Source organism: Quercus lobata, chromosome 3 (assembly GCF_001633185.2).
Source record: "Quercus lobata isolate SW786 chromosome 3, ValleyOak3.0 Primary Assembly, whole genome shotgun sequence".
In the NCBI taxonomy this organism is placed as follows: Eukaryota; Viridiplantae; Streptophyta; class Magnoliopsida; order Fagales; family Fagaceae; genus Quercus; species Quercus lobata.
In genome coordinates this window covers 16,638,440-16,660,504 of record NC_044906.1, presented here as the reverse complement: position 1 = coordinate 16,660,504, position 22,065 = coordinate 16,638,440, and the positions used below count along the sequence as shown (strand labels likewise).

The 22,065-nt window shown below is 39.0% G+C and overlaps 1 protein-coding gene across 2 annotated transcripts; it reads left to right on the top strand.

Annotated features, from left to right (window-relative positions):
- The first annotated feature begins 1,402 nt into the window (after positions 1-1,402).
- On the top strand, positions 1,403-22,065 carry LOC115982258 (protein AGENET DOMAIN (AGD)-CONTAINING P1-like). 2 transcript variants are annotated; one of them, XM_031104804.1, is made up of 6 exons: positions 1,403-1,416; positions 8,813-8,819; positions 15,604-15,606; positions 19,055-19,142; positions 20,592-21,047; positions 21,713-22,065. In XM_031104804.1, the coding sequence occupies exons 5-6, from the start codon at positions 20,595-20,597 to the stop codon at positions 21,737-21,739; spliced, it is 480 nt and encodes a 159-aa protein (XP_030960664.1). In that variant the 5' UTR covers positions 1,403-1,416; positions 8,813-8,819; positions 15,604-15,606; positions 19,055-19,142; positions 20,592-20,594; the 3' UTR covers positions 21,740-22,065. The 2 variants fall into 2 exon arrangements, with proteins under 2 accessions (XP_030960664.1, XP_030960665.1); XM_031104805.1 differs by having other exon boundaries at positions 20,571-21,047.

The following is a 22,065-nucleotide window of genomic DNA, read 5'->3' as shown; positions in this document are numbered from 1 at the left end:
GATTGTGCAAGGATGCAGAGACTTGCGACTGGCAAGCCGCCAAAGCTGGCACATGTGTGAAGCATGTAGGGGAGCTGACTAGTCATGCCAGCTATTGCACTACAGGACAAAAGTTCCAGGCTGGCTAGACCGTTAGCTCGCGACTTGAACTCGTGACTCAGTCCAGTCACAAGGCCAAGTCGCCAGACCACCCTGTTTGGGAAAAACTGACTCTTCACATATATAGACCCTTATACCCATGAAATATAGAGAGCTTCCAGAGAGAATTTTAAGAGAGAAACCCTAAAGAAAAACAAGATTGATTCATCCACAATCTTCACATAGAGACTCTTCAAATTCCTCTACTTTCTTCCTCTCCATTGTTACATCTTTGTGAGGTAAATTACCAAAACTTTTTCTCACCATACCCATATCTGTGAGAATGTCATTTGGTGCTTTGGGAAGCAGTTAAGAAATGACCAATTTCATATTGGTTGATGCTATGGTCAAGTAGCGGAATCCGGTAAGTTAAAGAAGAAATAGGTTCAGTGTAACCTCGTTGGAGTAGGAGCTTGGAGGGCTTAGATACATTGAGTAGATTAGGCTTGGAGAGTCTTCTGTTGTTCATGTATCCCAACTACATTCTTTAGTGGATTATTTACCGCTTGGAGGGTGGCGGAGAGGTTTTACGCCGAGGGCTTTAATTTCCTCTTTGATAACACATCGTTGTGTTGTTTTTGTGTTTGCATCTCTCTTCCCTTAATCTTTGTCATTTAATTTCTACTATGGATGTGATTTTATTTGGTTTAGATTGTTTATCAATTCTGTATTAAGCTTATGTTCTTATTTCGCACATTAATTATTTGATATTAAGGTAATTTGTTAATTGGGGGTCTAAACGTTCATAGTGTTTTATACACTTTTTGAGCTTTCAATTTAGGCCCACTACTGATACTACTTTATTGTCTACCAGTTATATAATTCCTAATGTCAACTTGTGAAAGTACCAACTCTCCTCTTGTTGGGTTCTACATAATCATTATTTTTTTATTAAAAAAATGGTCTACTTATATTCATATATACCACTAAAACCATAGCCTCAACTCTTTTTCTTATTTTTTAGTTTTTAAATTTTTTTTTTTCAATCTTGTTTTTGCTGTAATCCAAGTTTTAATAGCTTAAACGAATAGAGAAAAAATGTTGAATTCAATATTCTTTTTTAATAGCATTCAAGGCAGCGAGGATACATAATTGCTAGTACATTGTTATACTCTTAACATTTTTACAATAATTTATTTTAAGAAATAAAATTGATTGTTTAAACTCTATTTATTTAGATTAATCTCCAAATTGCATTAATATATATTTGTGTATTTAGTATGCTATTAATATCAATTAATTTTTTTTAGATTAATTTTTTTCAGGGTATTGTTCAGAGTCAGAGACTCGAGGGAGCAGAGTGGGGTATGGGATGGAGGATCTGAGGTTGCATAGAGAATAAGTTTATGGGGGACTCGGCCATTTGTGGAGGAATAAGGCAGAGGTGGGAATTTCATTTATTTCTTCTTCTTCCTCTTTTCTCTCTTTTTTTTTTTTTTTTTTCATCCTTCTTTGGTTCTTTGGGTTTTATGGGTTAATGGGTTTTTCCCCCTTGTTTAATGGGCATTCTTAATAATGGTAGTGATTTTGTTTGGTTTGGCTTAAAATGTTTATGGGAAGATTTAGTCGTGGTTTCTGCTATTTGTCAACTTGATACTTTCTGCGTTTGGCTATTTTATGATCAAGAAAGAAAAGAAAAAAAAAAAAATTCATTTTGTAATTTATTAATCATGATGGTTCTTCTATTCCAAAAGAATGACAACCTCAGCTTGTCTACATTATTCAAAAGAATGTTTTTGAGGAGAGGACGATCTTCTTGACTCTTGAGAGATGAGACTTACTTTACTGCTTAAGAGCAATATATTCATTGCAGGTATTAGACTTAGGAGTTTACTGTTATAACATTTTATCACTAAATCACTCTAATGTCATTTTGATAAGATAGAAAATGACTGGGAGAATTTAATGGATGCCAGATTTGTGTAGTCAAAGGAATGCATACAACAACAACAACAACTAAGCCTTAGTCTTAAAATTTTGAGGTCGGCTACAGATGCTCAACAAACTAGCCATGTTCCACCATTTTATTCTATATGAAGTCATGCCATTTGGTATTTTCTTAATTGACATGTCCTTTTTTACTACTATTAAATTACTAATTAAATAAAAATTCTTCATTAACATATTCTACTTTGTTTTATACATTGTCCCACATTACTTAAGAGTGTGTGTTTGTGTGTAGTTAGGGTCGGCTCAAGAGGTGATGCAATTGATGCAATCACCTAAGGCCCCCAAATCAAAAAAGGCCCCAACTTGTAAAAAAAAAAATTATATATAATTTATTTATCTATATATTTTAATTAAAAAAAATTAAGTACTTTTATTGGTCAATAAAATGCATTAAAAAGGTCCGATTGTATCCTAAAATGCAAAAGATTAAAAAGGGAAAAAACAAAAATAGTCAAACTTCAGCTAACAAAATTAAATTTAGGTTGGACAACACGTTTTCTACATAGTTGCAAACTACACAGCAGCACAGGCTGCACTGTTGCACACTACACACTGCACACTGCACAAGCTACACAGCCCATTAGCCCACAGCAATAGGACAACACGTTTTCTTACTTTATCAATTATTATAAATTATCATACTAATTAATAATTTGATGTGTATCATATCAACTCATTTGTATTATAGTTACACTAATTTATTGAACCATGTATTAAATTAATTTTTATTTGAAAAAGAAAGATTAAGTGGATTAGCTATATGAAAATTAAAATTAACAAAATCTTATTTAAGGTTTACTATGTCACAAGAAAGATTAAGTAGATTAGCTGTATTATTAATTGAAAAAGAAATGTTAGAGGAACTTAAATACAAAAACTTAATTAGTAATTTTACATCTCAAAAAGCAAGAAAAATAGATTTTAAATAAAAAATTCAATGTATATTATTTGATTAATATTTAAATATAAAAAGACTTCACTTAAAATTTTCACCCGCCTTCAAAGTTGTTGAGTCGGCCCTGTGTGGAATGGAATGGAATTAAGTAACCTTGTTTAGATGTTTTAAAATAAAGGAATGGAAAGGAACAAAAATGAATGGAACGTAAGTAACTTTGTTTGGGAGTAACATAGAGAGAAAGATATGAAATCATTTTATGATAATATTACTATTAGACCCTTATTTTAAAATAAAAAGTTGAAAATATAGGGGCATTTCGGGAGTTTTAGTAAAAAATTCATTAAACCTAATTTCATTATTTCGGAGGAATGAAAATTTGAGGTTTTAAGGGAATAGAGAGGAATGAGTATTCCCACCTACTCATTTCATTCCCTCCCACTTGAACTCCAAAATAAAGGAATGGAAAGTTCATTCCCTCCATTAAAACTTCCAAACAAGGAGGAGAGAATAATATTCTAAAATTATTCTTTTCATTCCTTTCCATCTCATTCTATTCCTTCCTCCCAAATGAGGGCTTGGAGAGGAGATCTTACTGCTATATTGGATTCACTTGTACTCAATCTTTTGTGGTGAGATGGAATATATTTCTAGAGATATATTTTTGATTTCTTGTACTTTCCCAATTTATGCAAGTAGAAGCACTTATATTGTGCATTAATATTCAAAAACAACAACGAAAAGTGCAAATATGAAACGAAAAATGTAGTAAACCAATCAGCGGTAATTAAATGAATGTAAGGGTAATTGTAGTAAACCCTCTTGTTGTTTGACCCAAAATCACTTTATATACCCGTGGTTTAAAAAGTGGCACTTTAACCACCCGAGGTTTGCTCCATTAGGATTCCATAACCCACCTCATCACTCTCTTAGTTAAAACATAAAAAACTTAAAAAAACCAATAAAAACAAGATAAAAAAAAGTCATATTTGTAAAAATTGTTATACTTTTTCTGTTTTTCATAAAGAACTTCAATGGAACAAACACCTAATTTCAACGTAACACACTAACCTTTCACAAAAAACAAAAATGGAGAACCATTTGTTGTTAAGTAATATCATCCGAGTAAGAGAAAGCCACAGCATTGTGTACCATACATCCAACAAAGCAACTCTTGTCTATTTCTACTAATAATATGGGCATTAACTTGTTGTGGCAGAAGGCAATTCTATGGTGTTTTGGGAAGTGGGACCTGTGGTTTGATCAACTTGATTTGATATTGAAATGGTGGCCATGTTAGTGGAGTAGCATATTAAGGGTTTGGGAAACAGATCGGCATGTGATCTGGAGTTTGGTTACTAGAGGTCCAAGATCTCGCTTTTTGTGGGTCGCATTGTGATGGATTTGGTGATTCCATGGGTTCTGGGTTGTTGTCCAGCTTTGAAATCTTCTACTATACCCAACAAATCAAGTAATTTTTATTCTATTGACTACTGTTCATGATGTTGTGATTTTTTCTAGTGGGTTTGTTGTTTGGCTTTGAAACCTTACCCCAGTAACAAGTTATTTACCACCTAAATTTTTTTGTGGATATAAAATTTCTCATAGTGTGTCCCTGAACTTATTCAAGCAAAAGAGTTAAAAGAAATATTTTGATGTCATTTTTTAATAAACCAATGGATAGCATCCAAAAAATAAATAAAAGCACACAAGCACAACTAACAAAGGCAAAGCATCAAGGCTAAACATAAGCAGCTTTCCTTAGACTGACAACATTCCTGCTACTCCAGTTGTGCCCATACCAAACTGCAAAAGATATCAGCTTTAAAGTCTTTTCCTTTCAAATTTGAAGGCCACCGATCAGTTAAATTATCCCCGACCAGCTTGGGCTTAGCTATCAAACAGTTCTTCCATTTTCATTATCAAGAGAGGAAAAAACATGTAAAATCGGCTTATAAGTTGGCTGTCAAGATAACTAATTCTTCTATGCATGGCGAAATCTCTTCGGCATGAAGGGATAGAAGAATATGGAGGAAACTGTGGAAGCTATATGTTCCACCAAAAGTAAAACATTGTGTGTGGCGTGGAATGCTCTAATTCGTTGGCTACTCTTCAAAATTTGAGATCTAGGAAGATAGTAGCATAATCAAAATGTCAATAGGAGGATGGAATAACGCTTCATGCATTGTGGTCATGCCCTTTAGCTAGAAATGTTTGGGCTTTGGTGAGAGGCAAAATACAAGAATGGCCTACTGATACAGATATTGACCTCCTTGGTCTGTTTAGTAGAGATTGCGTGGAGTGCAGTATTGAAGATACTGAAATGTGGGCTAGCTATGTTGGTGTGGGCCATTTGGAACTCTATGAATAAACATTACTTTGAAAATACCCAACTCCAGCAAATATCGGATATGGCTCAAATCCTGTTGCAAGATTATAAGAAAGCAAACAGGATTTCTTTGCCCATGTCCAGCAGCAGCTAATTGTCGTTGGAAGTCAAAAGAATCAGTCCATATTTGTATATTTTTTAACTAGATGATTTATATTCTCTGTAGATGCTGCTGTAGTTAAACTTGTCTGTATTTGTCTTGTACATACTTTATATCATTAATAAAATTGTGTATCTTTTATCATTAATAAAGTTGCATAAAACACTTTTGCAGTGGTATTGACAAGTTATGGGTTAAATGACTTGAGTAAAAGAGTTTGTATTTGTGGATTTTTATTTTTATTTTTATTTTTATTTTTATTTTTATTTTTATTTTGTGGCTAAACAATTATAAGGAGAATGAAAAACGTAAATGAAGGACTTATAAGAGACTGGAGTATGAAGGATTGTTACGTGGTTTCTTAATTAGTGGTGTAGAGATTGTGATAATAATATCTTTGAAGCTTTTCTTTTTCTTTTTTTTCTTTTTTTTTTGTTTTTTTTTTTTTTTGAGAAGAAGCTTTGAAGCTTATTGTGTTAAATAACTAAAGTTATTTATCTTTACAGTGTAAGGATAGAAATAGAAAATGACCTTAATTTCTTACTTATAGTTTCATCATAAAAACAAATTACAAGATATCACTTCCGTCAGTTGCACTTTTCTCCATTGCCTTTTAGGAAATTGCACACAGGAGATAGTTTTTTGTTGTTTTAATTTTTTTTATTAAAAAAAAAAAAAAACGAAAAACAAACAAATGAGACAATCTTGTTAAAATCAAGGGATTGAGGTTTTTGGTTTTTAGCATAAATTTTGCATAAAATTCTTGAAATTATAATAAAAAAAAATATTAAATGAATAATTTAAATTGAATTAAAACACTGAAACAAAAAGATAAGTGCGGCTAGAGAGTCTTAAAAGAAAACGAGAGACAAGTCTATTAGGGTATATTTGGTAACTATTTTTTCCTCTTATTTTCTGTTTCCAAAAACAATTTTCTATTTCTAAGACTAAAAAACTTGTTTGGCAACCCAAAATGAACAGAAAACAAAAACTGTTCTCAAAACTCAATTCGTGAAAGAAACTAAAAACATACAAAAGGCTTTTTTCAATTCCTAATTTTCAAAAGTCAATCAAAATACGCATTTAATTTAATAAATCTGTCTCATTTAATGAGTTAGCATTAAAGTTCAAATCCTAATAACAAAATATTTTAGTATTTTCTATTTTTTTTCTTCAAAAAACTATCTTTTTAATTTTAACTAACCAAAGGTATTTTTGATTTCAAAAAACAAGAAAAAAAAAATTTCTTTATATTCCCTAAAACAAGTTTTTGAAAATAAAAAATAAAAATTGTTACCAAACATAACCTTAGTGTTGGTAACAATACATGTATAAAAAGACAAATTACAATTAAGATATACAAATTAAATATTCAAATTATTTGCATTCATAATTTAGATATATATTAAACAAAATATGTATATATACATTCATGGTGGAATAGAGTGACCAAAACAAGTCCCCTTCCCCTCACCTCTTTCGGGTAGAACTAAGTATTTTTACCATCACTAATCCCATTGCAAGCTAGGCTTGAGCTACCTAAAAGTTTTGTAAGCAATAGTGAATCTCAATTTTTTTTTATTGGTTAAAGTAAATTTTAATCATGGAAGGGAGGGAGTCTTATTCATCTCATTCACTCAATTATTTTCTCCCTTAAAACCAGCCCCAAGCCCCCCCCCCCCCCATCCTCCTCGGCGAACAACCCCTTTTGATCTTGATTTAATGAACCTTATAAAACCACTTCAACAATTGGTTTAAAAACCCCCCCTCAAATCTAAGCTACCCTATCAATTTCCTCTCATTTACCTATTCGTTCTCATCTAAAACCCTAACAACCCCTTTCGAACTTCACTTCAATCTCTGAAACCCTTAAAAAAATCCTGGAAAACCCCAAAGGCAAAGACCATAACCTAAATGATCTTGTCTTTATTGCCAAATGTCAAACAAATTCTTCTAATATGCAAGAACTTACATGCTTGTTGGCACACCTTTGGATGGAAAGAATCCTAAATGACCTGATTTTTTAGAATAAAAAGAACACATCCGAGGAGGTTGTGCCTCTCCAAATAGTGTTGAGAGTAAACCGAAACAGAGAATAAGATGGAGAAATTTTGTGTAAAAACCTAATAATAAATGAATAAGTATATTTAAATAAAAACATAGAAAGAATAGAGAATGTGATATGTGCGCGCCAAAAATAAGGTTAATGGGCCGACCCTTACTTCGGCTCACAATCTATTTGTAATGTGAGCTTTGGATTTCCTACCTTAGGTAGTTTCTTGTACAAAGACCCAACGAAGCTGTCTCTCCTTATGAATTATTTTACTCTATCTCCCTACTATTACTGCACTAGCTTGGTTCTCACTCCTTCTACTCTTAGTTTCCTTTAGAACTAAAATAAAATAAAAAACCCTTTTCCTTCCTTAGCTTCTCATATTTATAACCAAAAATTAGTGGGCAGGTAAGATTACTTTTGTGGTTAGTGGGAAAGGAGGTCCAATGTCGTTATCCTTAAATGGGTGTTTAGTTGGGAGTGGGGTGTGGTAAGAGTGGCATTGGAACTAGTTTCCACCTCAAGAGGGATGTTCGGCAGCAATACTTTCCAAGGCGATATTGAGTGGCCGGGATACAGCGATCCTGAGCAATCACGCTCTTGTCGGAGATATGATTTGCCAAGCAATTCCCAGGCCGTGGACCGATGAGCATATATTACAATGGCTCACCTAACGGGTTTTGGATCGAGCATAGTGACATAAGGCTCGGATCTATGGACTTAGCAGGCCCTAAGCCCAGCTTCTAACAAGGGTGTTGGGACCATGGGCCATACTATAAAGTTGGAGTTCAAGGCCCAAATGGGCCTGGAGGTCCCATACCGTACATTAGCCCCCCTTTGATTCATGCTCGGCCCCCGAGGACAAATCAAGGAATCCAAGATGGAGTAACCATCCGGGAAACTCAACAGGTAGATATTGGACGGTTAAGAGATCCATTAATGCGCCCTCAAAAGGTGCATTGTATCTGACTGTCATCATTGTCTTACGGTTTATGAACCGAGGCGGTACGTGTGTGGCAGTTCAGGTAAGGATACGTAGGGTTTCCCGCTTCTCATTTATTGAATATCATTTATTCCCCTTTTTGACTCCTATAAATAGTTCCTTCAGGAACTCTACTTCACTTTTTCATTTTTAGTTCTTCAAACTCCTTATCTGCCGTGCATACCTCTTTGTGCATTCACCCTTCAGCCCAGAACACTCTTTTTTCCCAGAGCCCAAAGTAAGTTCCCTCTGTCTTTCCTCTTATTCTTTCTATTTCATTTAGTTTTTTCTCAATCGTAGCTTAGGAATCTAGTTTTGAAAATGGGCTATTCTCATCTTTTATCTTCAGAAGCCTCCTTGGCTAGTTTTAGGGCAGCCTACAATGTCCCTGAGGATGTTGATATTACCTATTGTCATAAGGGCAATATTGACATCCAAAGATGTTGTGGTGTAAACATAGGGTTCTTTCCCTTGATGGCCATTCTTGAGGGTGGGATTACGTTCCTCGTTGACCCTCTCATCATAAGCACCCTTAGATTTTACGGTCTATATCCCGACCAACTCCCCCCTAATTTTTACCGAGTGGTGAGTTGCGTTAGTAAGTTGAACCAGTTGTTCGGGTTGCAACTGAATTACCATGACATCAACTTCATGTACAGTTTGTGTGGTAAAATTACGTCAGATTATTATTTAAAAACCAGAGACATGCAAGTATGGCTTATATCATGCCTACCTGACTCAAATAGGAACTCGGCTGGAGAATTTGTATGGGTAAGTAGCAACTGGTTTGTCGAAGAGCTCTCCTGCCCGTTCTCACCACATGATGTTGGTCAGTATCAAATATATTCATTTGTTAACTACATTTTGTTAATTGTACTTGTGATTATTTTGATCGGTAGGTCACTAACCAGTTTTTGTGCTGTCTCCGTCCAGAGAGCAAAAGGTTCAAGCCAGACCTTAGAGTAGTACGTTTGGGACCTAAATTTTGTACTTAGGTCGGAGATTTTTGTTCACTGGGACGGACAACTCCGGGCATCTCACCTGATCCTTGGTGTTGACCCTGTATATTCCACCTAGCAAGCATTTAGTCAGGCATTATTAGTAGATAGTCCACTCCTCTCTTACATTGATGTTTGGCATGCGAACTTCCTTCCTCCAAAACTACCTGTAGGCGAAGCACGTGATCTCGGCCCGTAGTACACATGCTCGAATGAACTTGTACTAGTGAAGGACGAGTCGGCTGAACATGTGTTCTAAAACCGTCGAGTACACGTACCTGTTGAGCCTGAAGCCCCTGTTGAATCCCAAGCCCCCGTTGAACCCGTAGCCCCCGTTCAAGTAGCAGAGGAAGTAGCAGCCGAATCAATCAGTTCTTCGGGGACCGAATCTGATCAAGGTCACGATATGGTGACGAGAAGGACTATGACAATTGGCCATTTTGTGCTTGGCGCCTGGCAAACCCCGCAGCAACAAGAGTCCTAAGGCAAAGATCCAACACCCTTTCCTCCTCATCCTCCTCCTTCAGGCTGCTCTCAGAAGAGACAGCGTACGATTGAGTAGACTCAGGCCGGCTTGGGAGACGCGCTCACGAGAACTCCTCTACGGCCATCAGGGGGTATCGTTGTCCGGGAGCCAACGGCGCAAACCGGGATGAACGTGGTGTCCACCTAGTCGTGGCGGAATAGCAGCCTACGTTCCAGCTTAACGGCAAACCCCTCCCCACAACCACCAGTGTAAGAGTATGGGATAAGGGCGAAGGGGGTTGTGTCGCTCAGAGTTTGGTGCGCGGTCTCCTTTTGCCCAAAGACATACACGTTTTTGAGGACAGGACGGATAAGTCATTAGGCAGGCGGTTGCAATGGCACACCATAGCGGTAATCTCTTGTCCCTTGGTTTTCTATTTGCATTCACACACACACATTTGTTTTCTTACTTATCATTACTATTTTATCAGGCCACGCAACTGACTCACATCCTTGATGGGCAGCTAAAGGAGCTTCCCGAGGATGCTAAGAGGGAGAAGACTCTCAAGGAGGTTGCTGTGGTGACAGCAAAGGAGAAAACAAAGGCTACTGAGACCGCTGAAAAGAAAGCTGCTGCATCCAAGAAGGCTAGGGCGTTGGCGGAGAAGAGGTCCACAGAGTTGGAGGTGAAGCTGGGTGAGATTGAGCTCAAGCTGGCGGAAGTTGTGAGTCTGAACACTACTCAAGCCGAGGAGTTGGCCGATCTGAAGGAGGCTTTGGAGGCCTACGAAAATAAATGGTATAACGAAGGCTTTGCCGACGTGGAGAACTCTGCAGAGCTAGTCATTCAGGAAGCTCGGATTCGAGGAGGGTTGGTTGGCTGCCTTGCAAGCTCTGGGGGTCCCCGAGGACTCTCCTTTAAAATATCCCAACCAAATCCCTTTCTCGGCACTTCTCCTACCACACAGAACCCTCATAGTGCCACTAACGAGGAAGAGACTCCAAGCATGAGGGAGTTGGTGGAGGCAATTGACTCCCACTTGGAGTCAATTGACCTGGAAGTCACTAGCAATCTTCGTGCTTGTGATTGGCCCGATGAGGATGTTCAGCTTCAGCCACCTTCAGAAACCTAGCAGCCACCTGAGGACGTCATCCACTTCCAGCCTGCAGACCCTTCAGCTTGATTGCCGAACTAAATTTCTACTTTTTACTTTTCTTTTGCTTAAGTAATTTCTTTATTTTCATTAGGTTTGCCTATGTCACCGGGTTGTGGTGACAGAACAATTATTTTCCGACTTTAGTTTTCTTATAGTCACCGGGTTATGGTGACAAAACATTGGTTTAGTTGTTATACGTTGGCTTTATGGTATAATTGTCGAACACTTGCCTTAAGCATGTCTATGAATGTTTGATTCTAAGTTGTTCCTTTCATTACGTTCTTTCATTTTCTTCATATTATAGATATACCCCTAGTGACAGGGTAGTTTGTCCTAATACTGATGATAATGATCGAACTGAGAAGCAGGTTTCTGTCCTTAGGATAATTTGTCCTAATACTCTTAACTGTCCTTATGTTGACCGACTGAGGTTAGTTAACGATAATGGAATTAAATACACCTGCACGGATAAATGTCATTATCGTATTAGCTAATAAAATGTACATATAAGATTACATTCAATTTACAACCCCATGTGCAGACGATCAGTGATAAAACTTCTTCATATTGTGGACATTTCATGGCCGGGGAAGCAGTCTCTCGTCTAGGTCTTCCAAATAGTATGCTCCTGTTCTTACGATGGCAGTAACCCTGTAAGGCCCTTCCCAGGTTGGGGCCATCTTCCTAGCATTCGTATCTCGCATATTCCCTACTACTTTCTGTAACACCAAGTCCCCTGCACTAAATTCCCTTGTCTTCACGTCTCGGTTATAGTGCCGGACAAGTTTTTGTTGGTACTCGGCTAGCCGTAGAGTCGCCGCTTCTCGGTATTCTTCCAGCAAATCCAAACGCTCCACCATTAATCCATCATTCTGGGTAGGGGCAAATTCCACAACTCTTGCACTACATAATTTTACCTCGGCCGGTATTACGGCTTCTACCCCGTAAGTGAGGGAGAACGGAGTCTCTTCTGTGGACCTTCTGGGAGTCATCTGGTATGCCCACAAAACATTGGGCAGCTCCTCGGCCCACCTAACTTTTGCACCATTTAACCTTTTCTTCGATCCGTTCACAATTGCCTTGTTAGTGGCTTCTGCTTGGCCATTGCTTTGAGGATACGTTGGGGTGGAGTACCTATTCTTGATGCCAAGATCACTGCAAAATTCGTGGAAAGCCCTATTATCGAACTGCAATCCATTATTAGATATAAGAGAGTCTGGCACCCTAAATCTCATGACTATGTTCTTCCACACAAACTTTTTAACATCCACGTCCCGAATTTTGGCTAATGCCTCTGCCTCTGCCTTGGTGAAGTAGTCGATAGACACTAAAACAAACCTTCGATTGCCCATGGCTCGGGGAAATGGGCCAAGAATATCCAACCCCTATTATGCAAAGGGCCAGGGCCTGTTGACCGGATTTAGATGGCCTGTTGCTTGGTGGATCAAGGAGGCATGCTTTTGGCACTATTCACACTTACACACATACTCGACGACATCCTTCTGCATTTGTGGCCACCAGATTCCCTGAGTCATTGCTCGGTGTGCCAATGAGCATCCCTCTATATGACTACCACACATGTCATCATGTAGCTTGGCCAAGAGTTCATTAACTTTCTCAGGGTGTAAGCATAAAAGGTATGGCCCCCCAAAAGACCTTCGGTATAGCTTATGATCCGTCGACAACTAGTACCGAGCAGTTACTCGGCGAACCCTGTTAGCTTCCTTCTCATTATCTAGGACTCGATCCTAAGCTAAGAAGTCAATGATCGAGTCCATCCAACATGGCCCAGTCGTCGAAATCACTGCAACACTAACACCAATCGTTGTATTAATGCTCAGCTCCGCTATGAGCCCCACCTTGATTAACCATGGCACATCCTCCGTCATTAACGATGCCAAGGTGGCTAGAGAGTCAATGTGTCTGTTCTGCCCCCGGGCCACTTGGGCCACCTTTGCCGTAAGAAACTTACTCATAACTTGCTTTACCTCTTGTAAGTATTCTTTCATTTAGGAATCTCGGGCTTCAAAACTGCCCTGCACCTGACTAACCACCAACCGAGAATCCGAATAAATCTCTACATCCTGGGCACCCATACCCAAAACAATTCTTAATCAAGTAAGCAAGGCTTTGTACTCAGCTTTGTTGTTAGAGGCCCTGAACCCCAACCTAAAAGAATGCTCCTACCGTATTCCTTCTAAAGTGATGATGACAATCCCAACACCAGCCCTCATGGCACTTGATGCACCGTCCATAAACACCTTCCATGGGCAACATTCCACATGATAAACCATTTCCCCTTCGTTCTTAGGAGAAAACTCTGCAACAAAATCAGTAAGAACTTAGTCCTTCACCGAACTTCTTGGCCTGTACCTTATATCGAAGGATCCTAGCCGGGTCTCCCATTTAGCTATCTGGCCTATATAGTCAGATTTCTTCAACAACAATTGTAAAGGGTACTCGGTCAGGACATAGACAGTGTGAGCTTGAAAATAGTGAGGCAACTTCCTTGTAGCGTGCACCAGTGCTAGCACCAACTTCTCTAGGGGTAAATATCTTGTCTCAACATCAACCAAGGCCTTATTGATGTAATACACAGGATGCTGCACTCCTTGATCCCTTAATAGCATGACATTCACAACATGATCAAACACCAAAAGGTACATGAATAAGCCCTCCCTGGGTTCCAGGGCTGTCAACATGGGTGCCAGCATCAAATACTCCTTCAAATCCTAAAAAGCTCTCTCACATTCCTCATTCCATTGGAATCCCTTTCACTTCTTCAAAAGTTGGTAGAATGGATGGCAGCGATCGGCAAACTTAGAAATGAACCGATTAAGGGCAGCTAACATCCCGATCAATACTTGCACTTCCTTTGGATTGCCCGGCGGCTTGAGGTGCTGCACGGCTTTGATCTGATCGGGGTTGACCTCTACCCCACGGTTAGTTATCAGATAACCTAGGAACTTACCAGCCCCCACCCTAAAAGCACACTTGTCCGCGTTCAGGCACAACTTATGTTGCCAAAGCACTTCAAATACCCCTCCAAAGATCCTTTATATGCCATGCCTCTTGTTTACTTTTCACCACCATCTCGTCAATGTACACCTTAACCGTGTGCCCAATTTTGTCCCAGAACATTCTCGTCATCATTCATTGATACGTGGCCTTAGCATTTTTTAACCCAAAAGGCATCACAGTATAATGATAGTTGGCGTTCGAGGAGAGGAATGCTATCTTTTCTCGATCCTCAGCTGTCAGGTTAATCTGATGATAACCCTGAAAGGCATCTAGAAAACTCATCCTTGGGTGTCCATATGTAGCATCCACCAACTGATCGTTCTTCGGCATAAGAAACAAATCCTTAGAACATGCTCGGTTCAAATCCGTGAAATCTACACAAACTCTCCACTTACCATTCTTTTTCTTCACCACCACAGTATTTGCCACCCATTTCAAGAAGAAAATTTCCCTTATCACTCCAACCTCCTTTAACTTCTTAACCTCTAACTTAACTGCCTTAACGTGCTCTTTGACCGATTTCCTCAGCTTCTGCTTCTTGGGAGGAAATGATGGGTCTACATTAAGCTTGTGGACTATGAATTCGAGGTCCACCCTAAACACCTCATATGGGTTCCAAGCAAACACGTCTACATTCTGTATAAGAAATAGTAGCATTTCGATCTGGTCTTCATCCTTCATATTTGCTTATACCTGGAAATACCTGTCAACGTCCGGTAATATCTTTACTCTGACCAACTCCTCAACACAACTAGCCCCCCTTCCTTCTTGGGGCTCCTGTAATTGTTATAAAGGGACCTCCTCGGACAGGTCCTTCTGATCAACCCACTCATTCTTCCAATTAACTGCAGCAACTAGGCATTGTCTAGCCACTTGCTGACTTCCTCTTACTACAGTAATGCCCTACTCAGTACGGAACTTAACCTTCACATGCAGGGTGGACGAAACAACCCCCATTGCATGAATCCACAGCCTTCCTAGAATTGCTGTGTATGGAGAAAACGAGGCAACCACTATAAATGCTACTACCACCTCCTTACCTTCCATATTTATGGGAAGGGAGATTTACCCCTAGGGGATTACCACCCTGCCATCAAACCCTACTAGAGGTGTATCATATTTTGAGAGGTCCTCGATTTTTAGTCTGAGTCCTTTGAATAGGTCTAGATACATCACGTCAGCCCCACTTCCCTGGTCTATCATCACCCTCTTTATTATGAAACAATTTACTCGGGCCGTCACCACCAATGCATCATCATGCGGCTGAATTGTTCCTTCTAAGTCATCATCGTCAAAAGCAAGGGGCTCCCGAACAAACTTCATTTTCTTCTCGGAGGGTTGCTTGTCCAAGCAATCTTCTACGGGTACTACAGTCAGCATTCCCCTCCTCCTGGTCACAGTCGTACCCCTCGGGGCAGCGTGGATGACTTCAATTACTCCCAATGGGGGTGGGAGAGGGTTTCCCCTTTGCTGAGTACCTTACCTGGTACCCCGGTTCCCTAAATCCACCACAAACTCCTTTAGGTATCCTACTTTCACTAACTATCCTAGATGATCCTTCAACACCTGGCATTGCTCAGTGGTATGCCCCTTATCCCTGTGATAAGTACATTACAAGTTCTAGTTCTTCCGGGATGGGTCACCTCCCATCTTATTTGGCCATCAAAAGTACGGCTCGTTCTTAATCCGGTCTACGATCCTGTGCACTGGCTCCTTAAATGTCACATTCACCTCCCCTAATTGTACCTCCAGCTCTTGTATTTTTAAATCCTTTCGGGGCCTTGACTGAAAACTGCCCTGCCGAGGACGATTCACTAACGGGCTTTACCTTTACTCTGTAACCGATCATCCTCTAGGCATTTGTACTCCTCAATGCGCCTCATAAGTTGTCTCATATCCTTGGGAGGCTTCCTTGTCAACGACTCCCATAGTTAGGAGTTCTTGGGTAGCCCCATTCTAAAGGTACTTGTTGCAATCTTTTCGTTGCCCCCACCGATCTTATTATAAAGCTCCTAATATTGATTGGCATAACTGCGAAGGGTTTCTCCAACCCTCATCTTCATGAATAGTAATGCATCCACCGATTGTGGTACCCGGCTACAGGTTACAAACTGGACACCGAATTTTTGGATCAACTCGGTAAAACTGTGAATGGAACCTTTCCGTAACCCATTAAACCATCTCAAAGTAGTGGGTTCGAGGCTTGAGGGAAATACCTTACACATTAGCGTGTCATTGTGAGTATGTAAAGACATTATCTAAATGTAATGGCTGACGTGCTTTACCGGGTCCCTTTTCCCATCATAGGAATTGAATGGTGTTTGCATAAATCTTCTCGGCATTGGGGCCTATTCAATGTCGTCTGAGAATGGTGACCAAGCAGCTCTGCGCAAGGCGTGGCTCATAGTGTCCATGGCAGCATTACGACGTCATCGCTCTTCTGGGGAATCTGAACCCCGGTCTGCATACTCCCATGAACGCAGACCTTCCCGACATCGACGGGATTCCCATGAACGTGAACGGTCCCGGTGTCGACGGGACTCCTATGAATGTGAATGGTTCTGGTGCTGGTGGGAACCGGACCGATCAGACCCGATCCCATAGTGATCTTCCCCACTAACAGATCCCCCATCTAGGTTGTCTCAGTCCCTTCTCCGGTGCCTACCCCTTGCTTCCAACTCCAAATCTCTCACCAGTCTGCGTAATCGCTCAAGTTCCTCATCTCTCTCGTCAATTTGCTCGTGCCCTAAAGCACCCGATATTGTTCGGTGGGTTTGGTACGATCCCTCTCCAATGTCGAACCGTTCTTCCTCTTGCTCACGCTTCCTATCTTCATGCCTTTTCTGCCTTCGCTCTTGCCATATAGATCCCCGAGAATATCCTATCAAACCACTTTCAGCAAAACCCTTTGAACATCTCCTAGACATTTTCCAAACATAAGTCTCAACCGAACCACAGTTTCGTAGGAGATTCCCACAGACGGTGCCAATTGTGCGCGCCAAAAATGAGGTTAATGGGCTGACCCTCACTTGGGCTCACAATCTATTTGTAATGTGGGTTTTGGATTTCCTATCTTGGGTAGTTCTTTGTATAGAGACCCAACGGAGCAATCTCTCCTTATGAATTATTTTACTCTATTTCCCTACTATTACTGCACTAGTTTGGTTCTCACTTATTCTACGCTTAGTTTCCTTTAGAACTTTTCAAAAAAAAAAAAAAACCCCCATTTTCCTTCCTTAGCTTCTCATATTTATAGCCAAAAATTAGTGGGGAGGTATGATTACTTTTGTGGTTAGTGGGAAAAGAGGTCCAATGTCGGTATCCTTAAGTGAGTGTTTAGTTGAGAGTAAGGTGTGGTAAGAGTGGCATTGGAACTAGTTCCCACCTCAGGAGGGACGTTTGACAGCGATACTTTCCAAGGCGATACCGAGTAGTCGAGATACGGCGATATCGAGTGGCCAGGATACAGTGATCCCAAGCAATCACGCTCTTGTCGAAGATATGATTTACTGAGCAATTCCCAGGTTGTGGACCGATGAGCATAGATTACAACGGCTCACCCAACAGGTTTTGGACCGAGCATAGTGACATGAGGCCTGGATCTATGGCCTTAGCAGGCCCTAAGCCCAGCTTCTGACAAGGATGTTAGGACCATGGGCCATACTGTAAAGTTGGAGTTCAAGGCCCAAATGGACCTGGAGGTCCCGTGCCATACATGATGCATTTTAAATAAAATATCAGGCTGATGTAAATGTTTTTTGTCACTCAACAATATCAAATTATGAACGGTAATTCTCAAAAAAAAAAAAATTATGAACGGTAAAAAAATCTTAGTGTTAATTTTAATAATGATAAAATATATATATATATATATATATATACCTAATATTTTAGAGCATTCCCATCAACTCTCTAAAAAAAATGCCATTTTGATACACCAAAAACCAACTTTATCATTTTAGCACATCATTTTACAACATACCATTTATCAGATGTTCTATACTTCAATTCTATACATTAAAATAATATTTACTATACATTAAAATAATATATTACCTCCTCTCTATCCCTATCACTATCTTCATCATCATCACCAACGGCCACCATCGGCACAAACACCGACGGCCACCACTGGCAACAACGCTGACGACCACCAACACCACCTAAAAAAAAAACACAACCGCCCACATCCCAAATCCACCGAATCAATTATAAAATTCAACAAACTGCATCCCATCCACCAAATCAAACAAACCCACATCCCAAACTGCCTTCGTCGCCGTCGCTGATGGAAGTTTCACTTTCGGCCACCGTGTCCTTCACACTGGAGTTCCTCTTTGTCGCAAAGTGGGTCGTGATCAATGGCAAGCCGGGCGGACTCTGTCTCTTGGCATAGCGAGATCGGCGATGGCGAGATCGGCATGGTGAGATCGGCGTGGCGAGAGGGCCAGAACAGAGAGAGCAAGAGATGTAGACGGAGAGACATGAGAGACATCTGATAGGAGGGGAGAGAAAAAATGAATTAAATAAGCCAAACAGTGTTTAGCATTTATCTCTGTACCGTCTCATATTTGAGACGGTACTATAGCCATGTCTCAAATTTTTTGAGATTTAGAAAAACTAATGAAGGATGATTTTTGGTGTTTGGTGTGTCAAATACCAAATATTTGGTATTTGGCACACCTGATGATAGCGTTCTTAAACTTTTTAGCTTTATACGTGGGAAGTCTAGAGGCACAACCCAAATTCAAATTTTTAATGTCATTGAAAATTTAAATCTAGTCACCATCCACTTCTCTTCAATCATAAAGTACCTCTCTCACTCTCTCTGTCCCTTTATCTCTGTCTCTCTCTCCCTCCCAAATTGTGATCTGGGAAGTGGGAGGAGGTTCGGGGTTTTATTCAGAGAAGAGTGGGTTTGCGAAGGAGGACCTGAGGCTGCATAGGGAATGAGTTCATGAGGGGTTCCGCCATTTGAGGAGGAAGAAAAAGAGGTGGGACTTTCTTTTCTTTTCTTCTTTTTGTTTTTTTGGGTTAAATTGGTTGTTCTTTTAGATAGTGGTTTTGGTTTTGTTTGGTTTGGCTGGAAATTCTTGTGGGACGTTCAGTTGGGGTTTAAAGTTTTGGTTTGTGTTTTTTGATAAGTTTTCGATGATGGGTTCAGTTTGGTGTTTTGTGTTTTTGTTTAGTTTTGATGGAAATGGTTCTGGGATTTTTTAATTTTAATTTTTGTGGAAATAATGGTTTTTATTATTATTTGAAATGGTGATGGTGATTTTATTTGGTTTGGTTTTAAATGGTTCTAGGAAGATTTAGTTGGTTTCTGCTATGAGTAAACTTAACAATCTTTGCCTAATGATTCTAAGATCACAAAAATCAATCTTTTCATATGGCAATTTATTTATCATTGAGTCACTCTTAAGGGTTCTTCTGTTTTCCAAAAGAATGGTAGAGTTTCCCAACCTCAGCTTGTTTACATTGGTCAAAAGAATGTTTTAGAGGAGGAACTTCTTGATTGTTTAGACATACATTGGTGCTTGAGAACAATAAACTCATTGCAGGTATTAGATTCGGGAGTTGACTATGATGGTTTTTCCCAATAAATGTAGTTCTTATATGTGTAATAAATAAAAATAAAAATAAAAATAAAAAGTCTGTTGAGATCTAGGATCCATACCAACCCCAAAATTTTGGAATTAAGGCTTTGTTGTTGTTATTGTTGTTCCCTTTCTTTGGCTAGTGTGTGGTCAAAGGTTGAATGCATGAAGCTCTTAAAATTAATAATAGCTGATTTAATAATATTTATTAATAGGATCTAGGATGCACGGACATTCCATTTTTGCTCATATTCATGTATTCGATAAGTATCGTACTGGTATCATACTGGATACCTCTAAGATACATACCTTGTCTTTTTTCTTTTCTTTTCTTGAAAAGAAAGTGCCAATACGTCCAGAATACACCTATGATACAGCTTGAATACCATTGTAACTCAACCCCGATAGTGAGAGATAGCCAAAACTTGTAAAAATTTTCATTTATATTGTTTATATATTAGTTTCAATGTTGAACACTTATCAAGTTATTGTTTATTTACTTTTTTTTGGATCTTGGTTTGTATTCTAAACATCCATTAATGGCAATTGATTCACTTTCTTATGCATTATTGCTCTTATATTGATATATGCTTAACAATATATGAAAAATAAATGCTTAATAATATATTAAAAATATAAATAAAATATATTTAATAAGTAATTAATACACGTATCCCTAACATATTGTACCCTAGGTTTTTCAAGAAATGTTGTGTCCCTGTACCCATACCCATGCATCTTAGATTAGCATATTCTACTTTGTTTTATACATTCCCTGTAGAGGTCATCTTTGGCTCAGGTTTTTAATGTAGTTCACATTGTCAGCTTTAAAAAATTGAATTGCAGAACATGTCAATCACAAAGGAGGTGAAGGCTAGTGACGCAACAGCACAAAAAATGTTCAGCAAGGGGACACTAGTTGAGGTTAGCAGTGATGATGATGGTTTTGAAGGTGCTTGGTTTGCTGCAACTATTGTTAAAGCAGTGGGAAAGGACAAGTTCCTTGTCCAGTACCAGAGCCTGAGGACTGATGATGATTCAGGCTTTCTGAGAGAAGAGTTTGATACCCTGCATATTAGGCCATGTCCACCAGAAACTCTCGTTGTTGATCGTTTCAGTCTTTTTGAAGAAGTCGATGCTTTGTACAATGATGGGTGGTGGGTGGGTGTGATTTCTAAGGTTCTTGGTGGCTCAAAATACTTCGTTTACTTTAGGGACACAGATGAGGAAATAGAGTTTAAGCATTCTGACTTAAGGCCTCATCAGGACTGGATTGATGGAAAATGGATTATGGCTTCCCAGGTATGACTTCTCTATACTTGAAACTTGAGAACCTTTGTTGATCTCATTTTGTACTTTGGTGTTAAAATGGGTTGTCCGTTTTGCAAACTTGGCATGGCTTGCTCGATGTTACTAGTAATTTAAGGTAAGTTCACAACCATTTGGTCAAATTCAGGTTTTGGGCAGGGAGCTAAATAATTGACAGTGCAAAGTTAGGTTATTATCCAAGATTTTCTCTTTGAAACTTGAATTTAATTAATTATTTTTGAACTCTGCCACAATCCACTTATTTGGAAAATTTGGAAGCTGGTCAAAATAAAGTGAATTAAAAGAATAGAAAAGAGGTAAACCTCAATGAAATTTGCTAAAGCCTTGGCCAGCTTGTTGTGATTCTTTGATCTAAAAGTATTATCTGATAAGCTGCCCCACCTATCATAAGGATCGACTACTCCATGCGTGTGAGAATGCAATGAAAAGGAAGTGATTGTGTCACTTTTTTTTACCTATATGATTCTTTTTCCTTCTAATTTTCTGTTTCTGACCTTGCACAAGTTAAATTTTCTGTTTCTGACCTTGCACAAGTTAAGTATTATTTAACCCAAGCAATCCTATATATATATATATATATATATATATATATATGGTATTGAATTTATACTGATGGTTGGCATATTAATTCATGTCAGGCTCTGATGAAGTTGCTTTACTTGTGATTGCTTGAGAAATCAAAAAGGCATCCCATGTGTACCAGGAGAGATTGCATTACATCTGAAGGACTCTGCTTCCTGTAGCAGTGGAAATCAACTGATGATTTTTTGATAAACAAATTGCAATTTTTAGTAGTCTTTTTCAACTTGGTAATCTATCATTAGGCATTATCAACGATTTGTTTAGACTTTACCAATTAATTGGAAGCATAGTTTGACTTAATGATCCAAAGCAAAAAGCTAATGATGGCTGTTCTTGTATTGTATTGGCAACTGACCAGCGAGTCAGTGACTGTTCTCAATTTCTTTCTGCATGAAAAGGGTTTCTCTAA

What these genes read in the sequence shown, in the direction of transcription:
- LOC115982258 (XM_031104804.1), top strand. Translation starts at nt 20,595, where the DNA reads ATGTCAATCACAAAGGAGGTGAAGGCTAGTGACGCAACAGCACAAAAA. An exon ending in AATGGATTATGGCTTCCCAG is followed by an intron (nt 21,048 to 21,712) that starts GTATGACTTCTC and finishes AATTCATGTCAG; the next exon opens with GCTCTGATGAAGTTGCTTTA.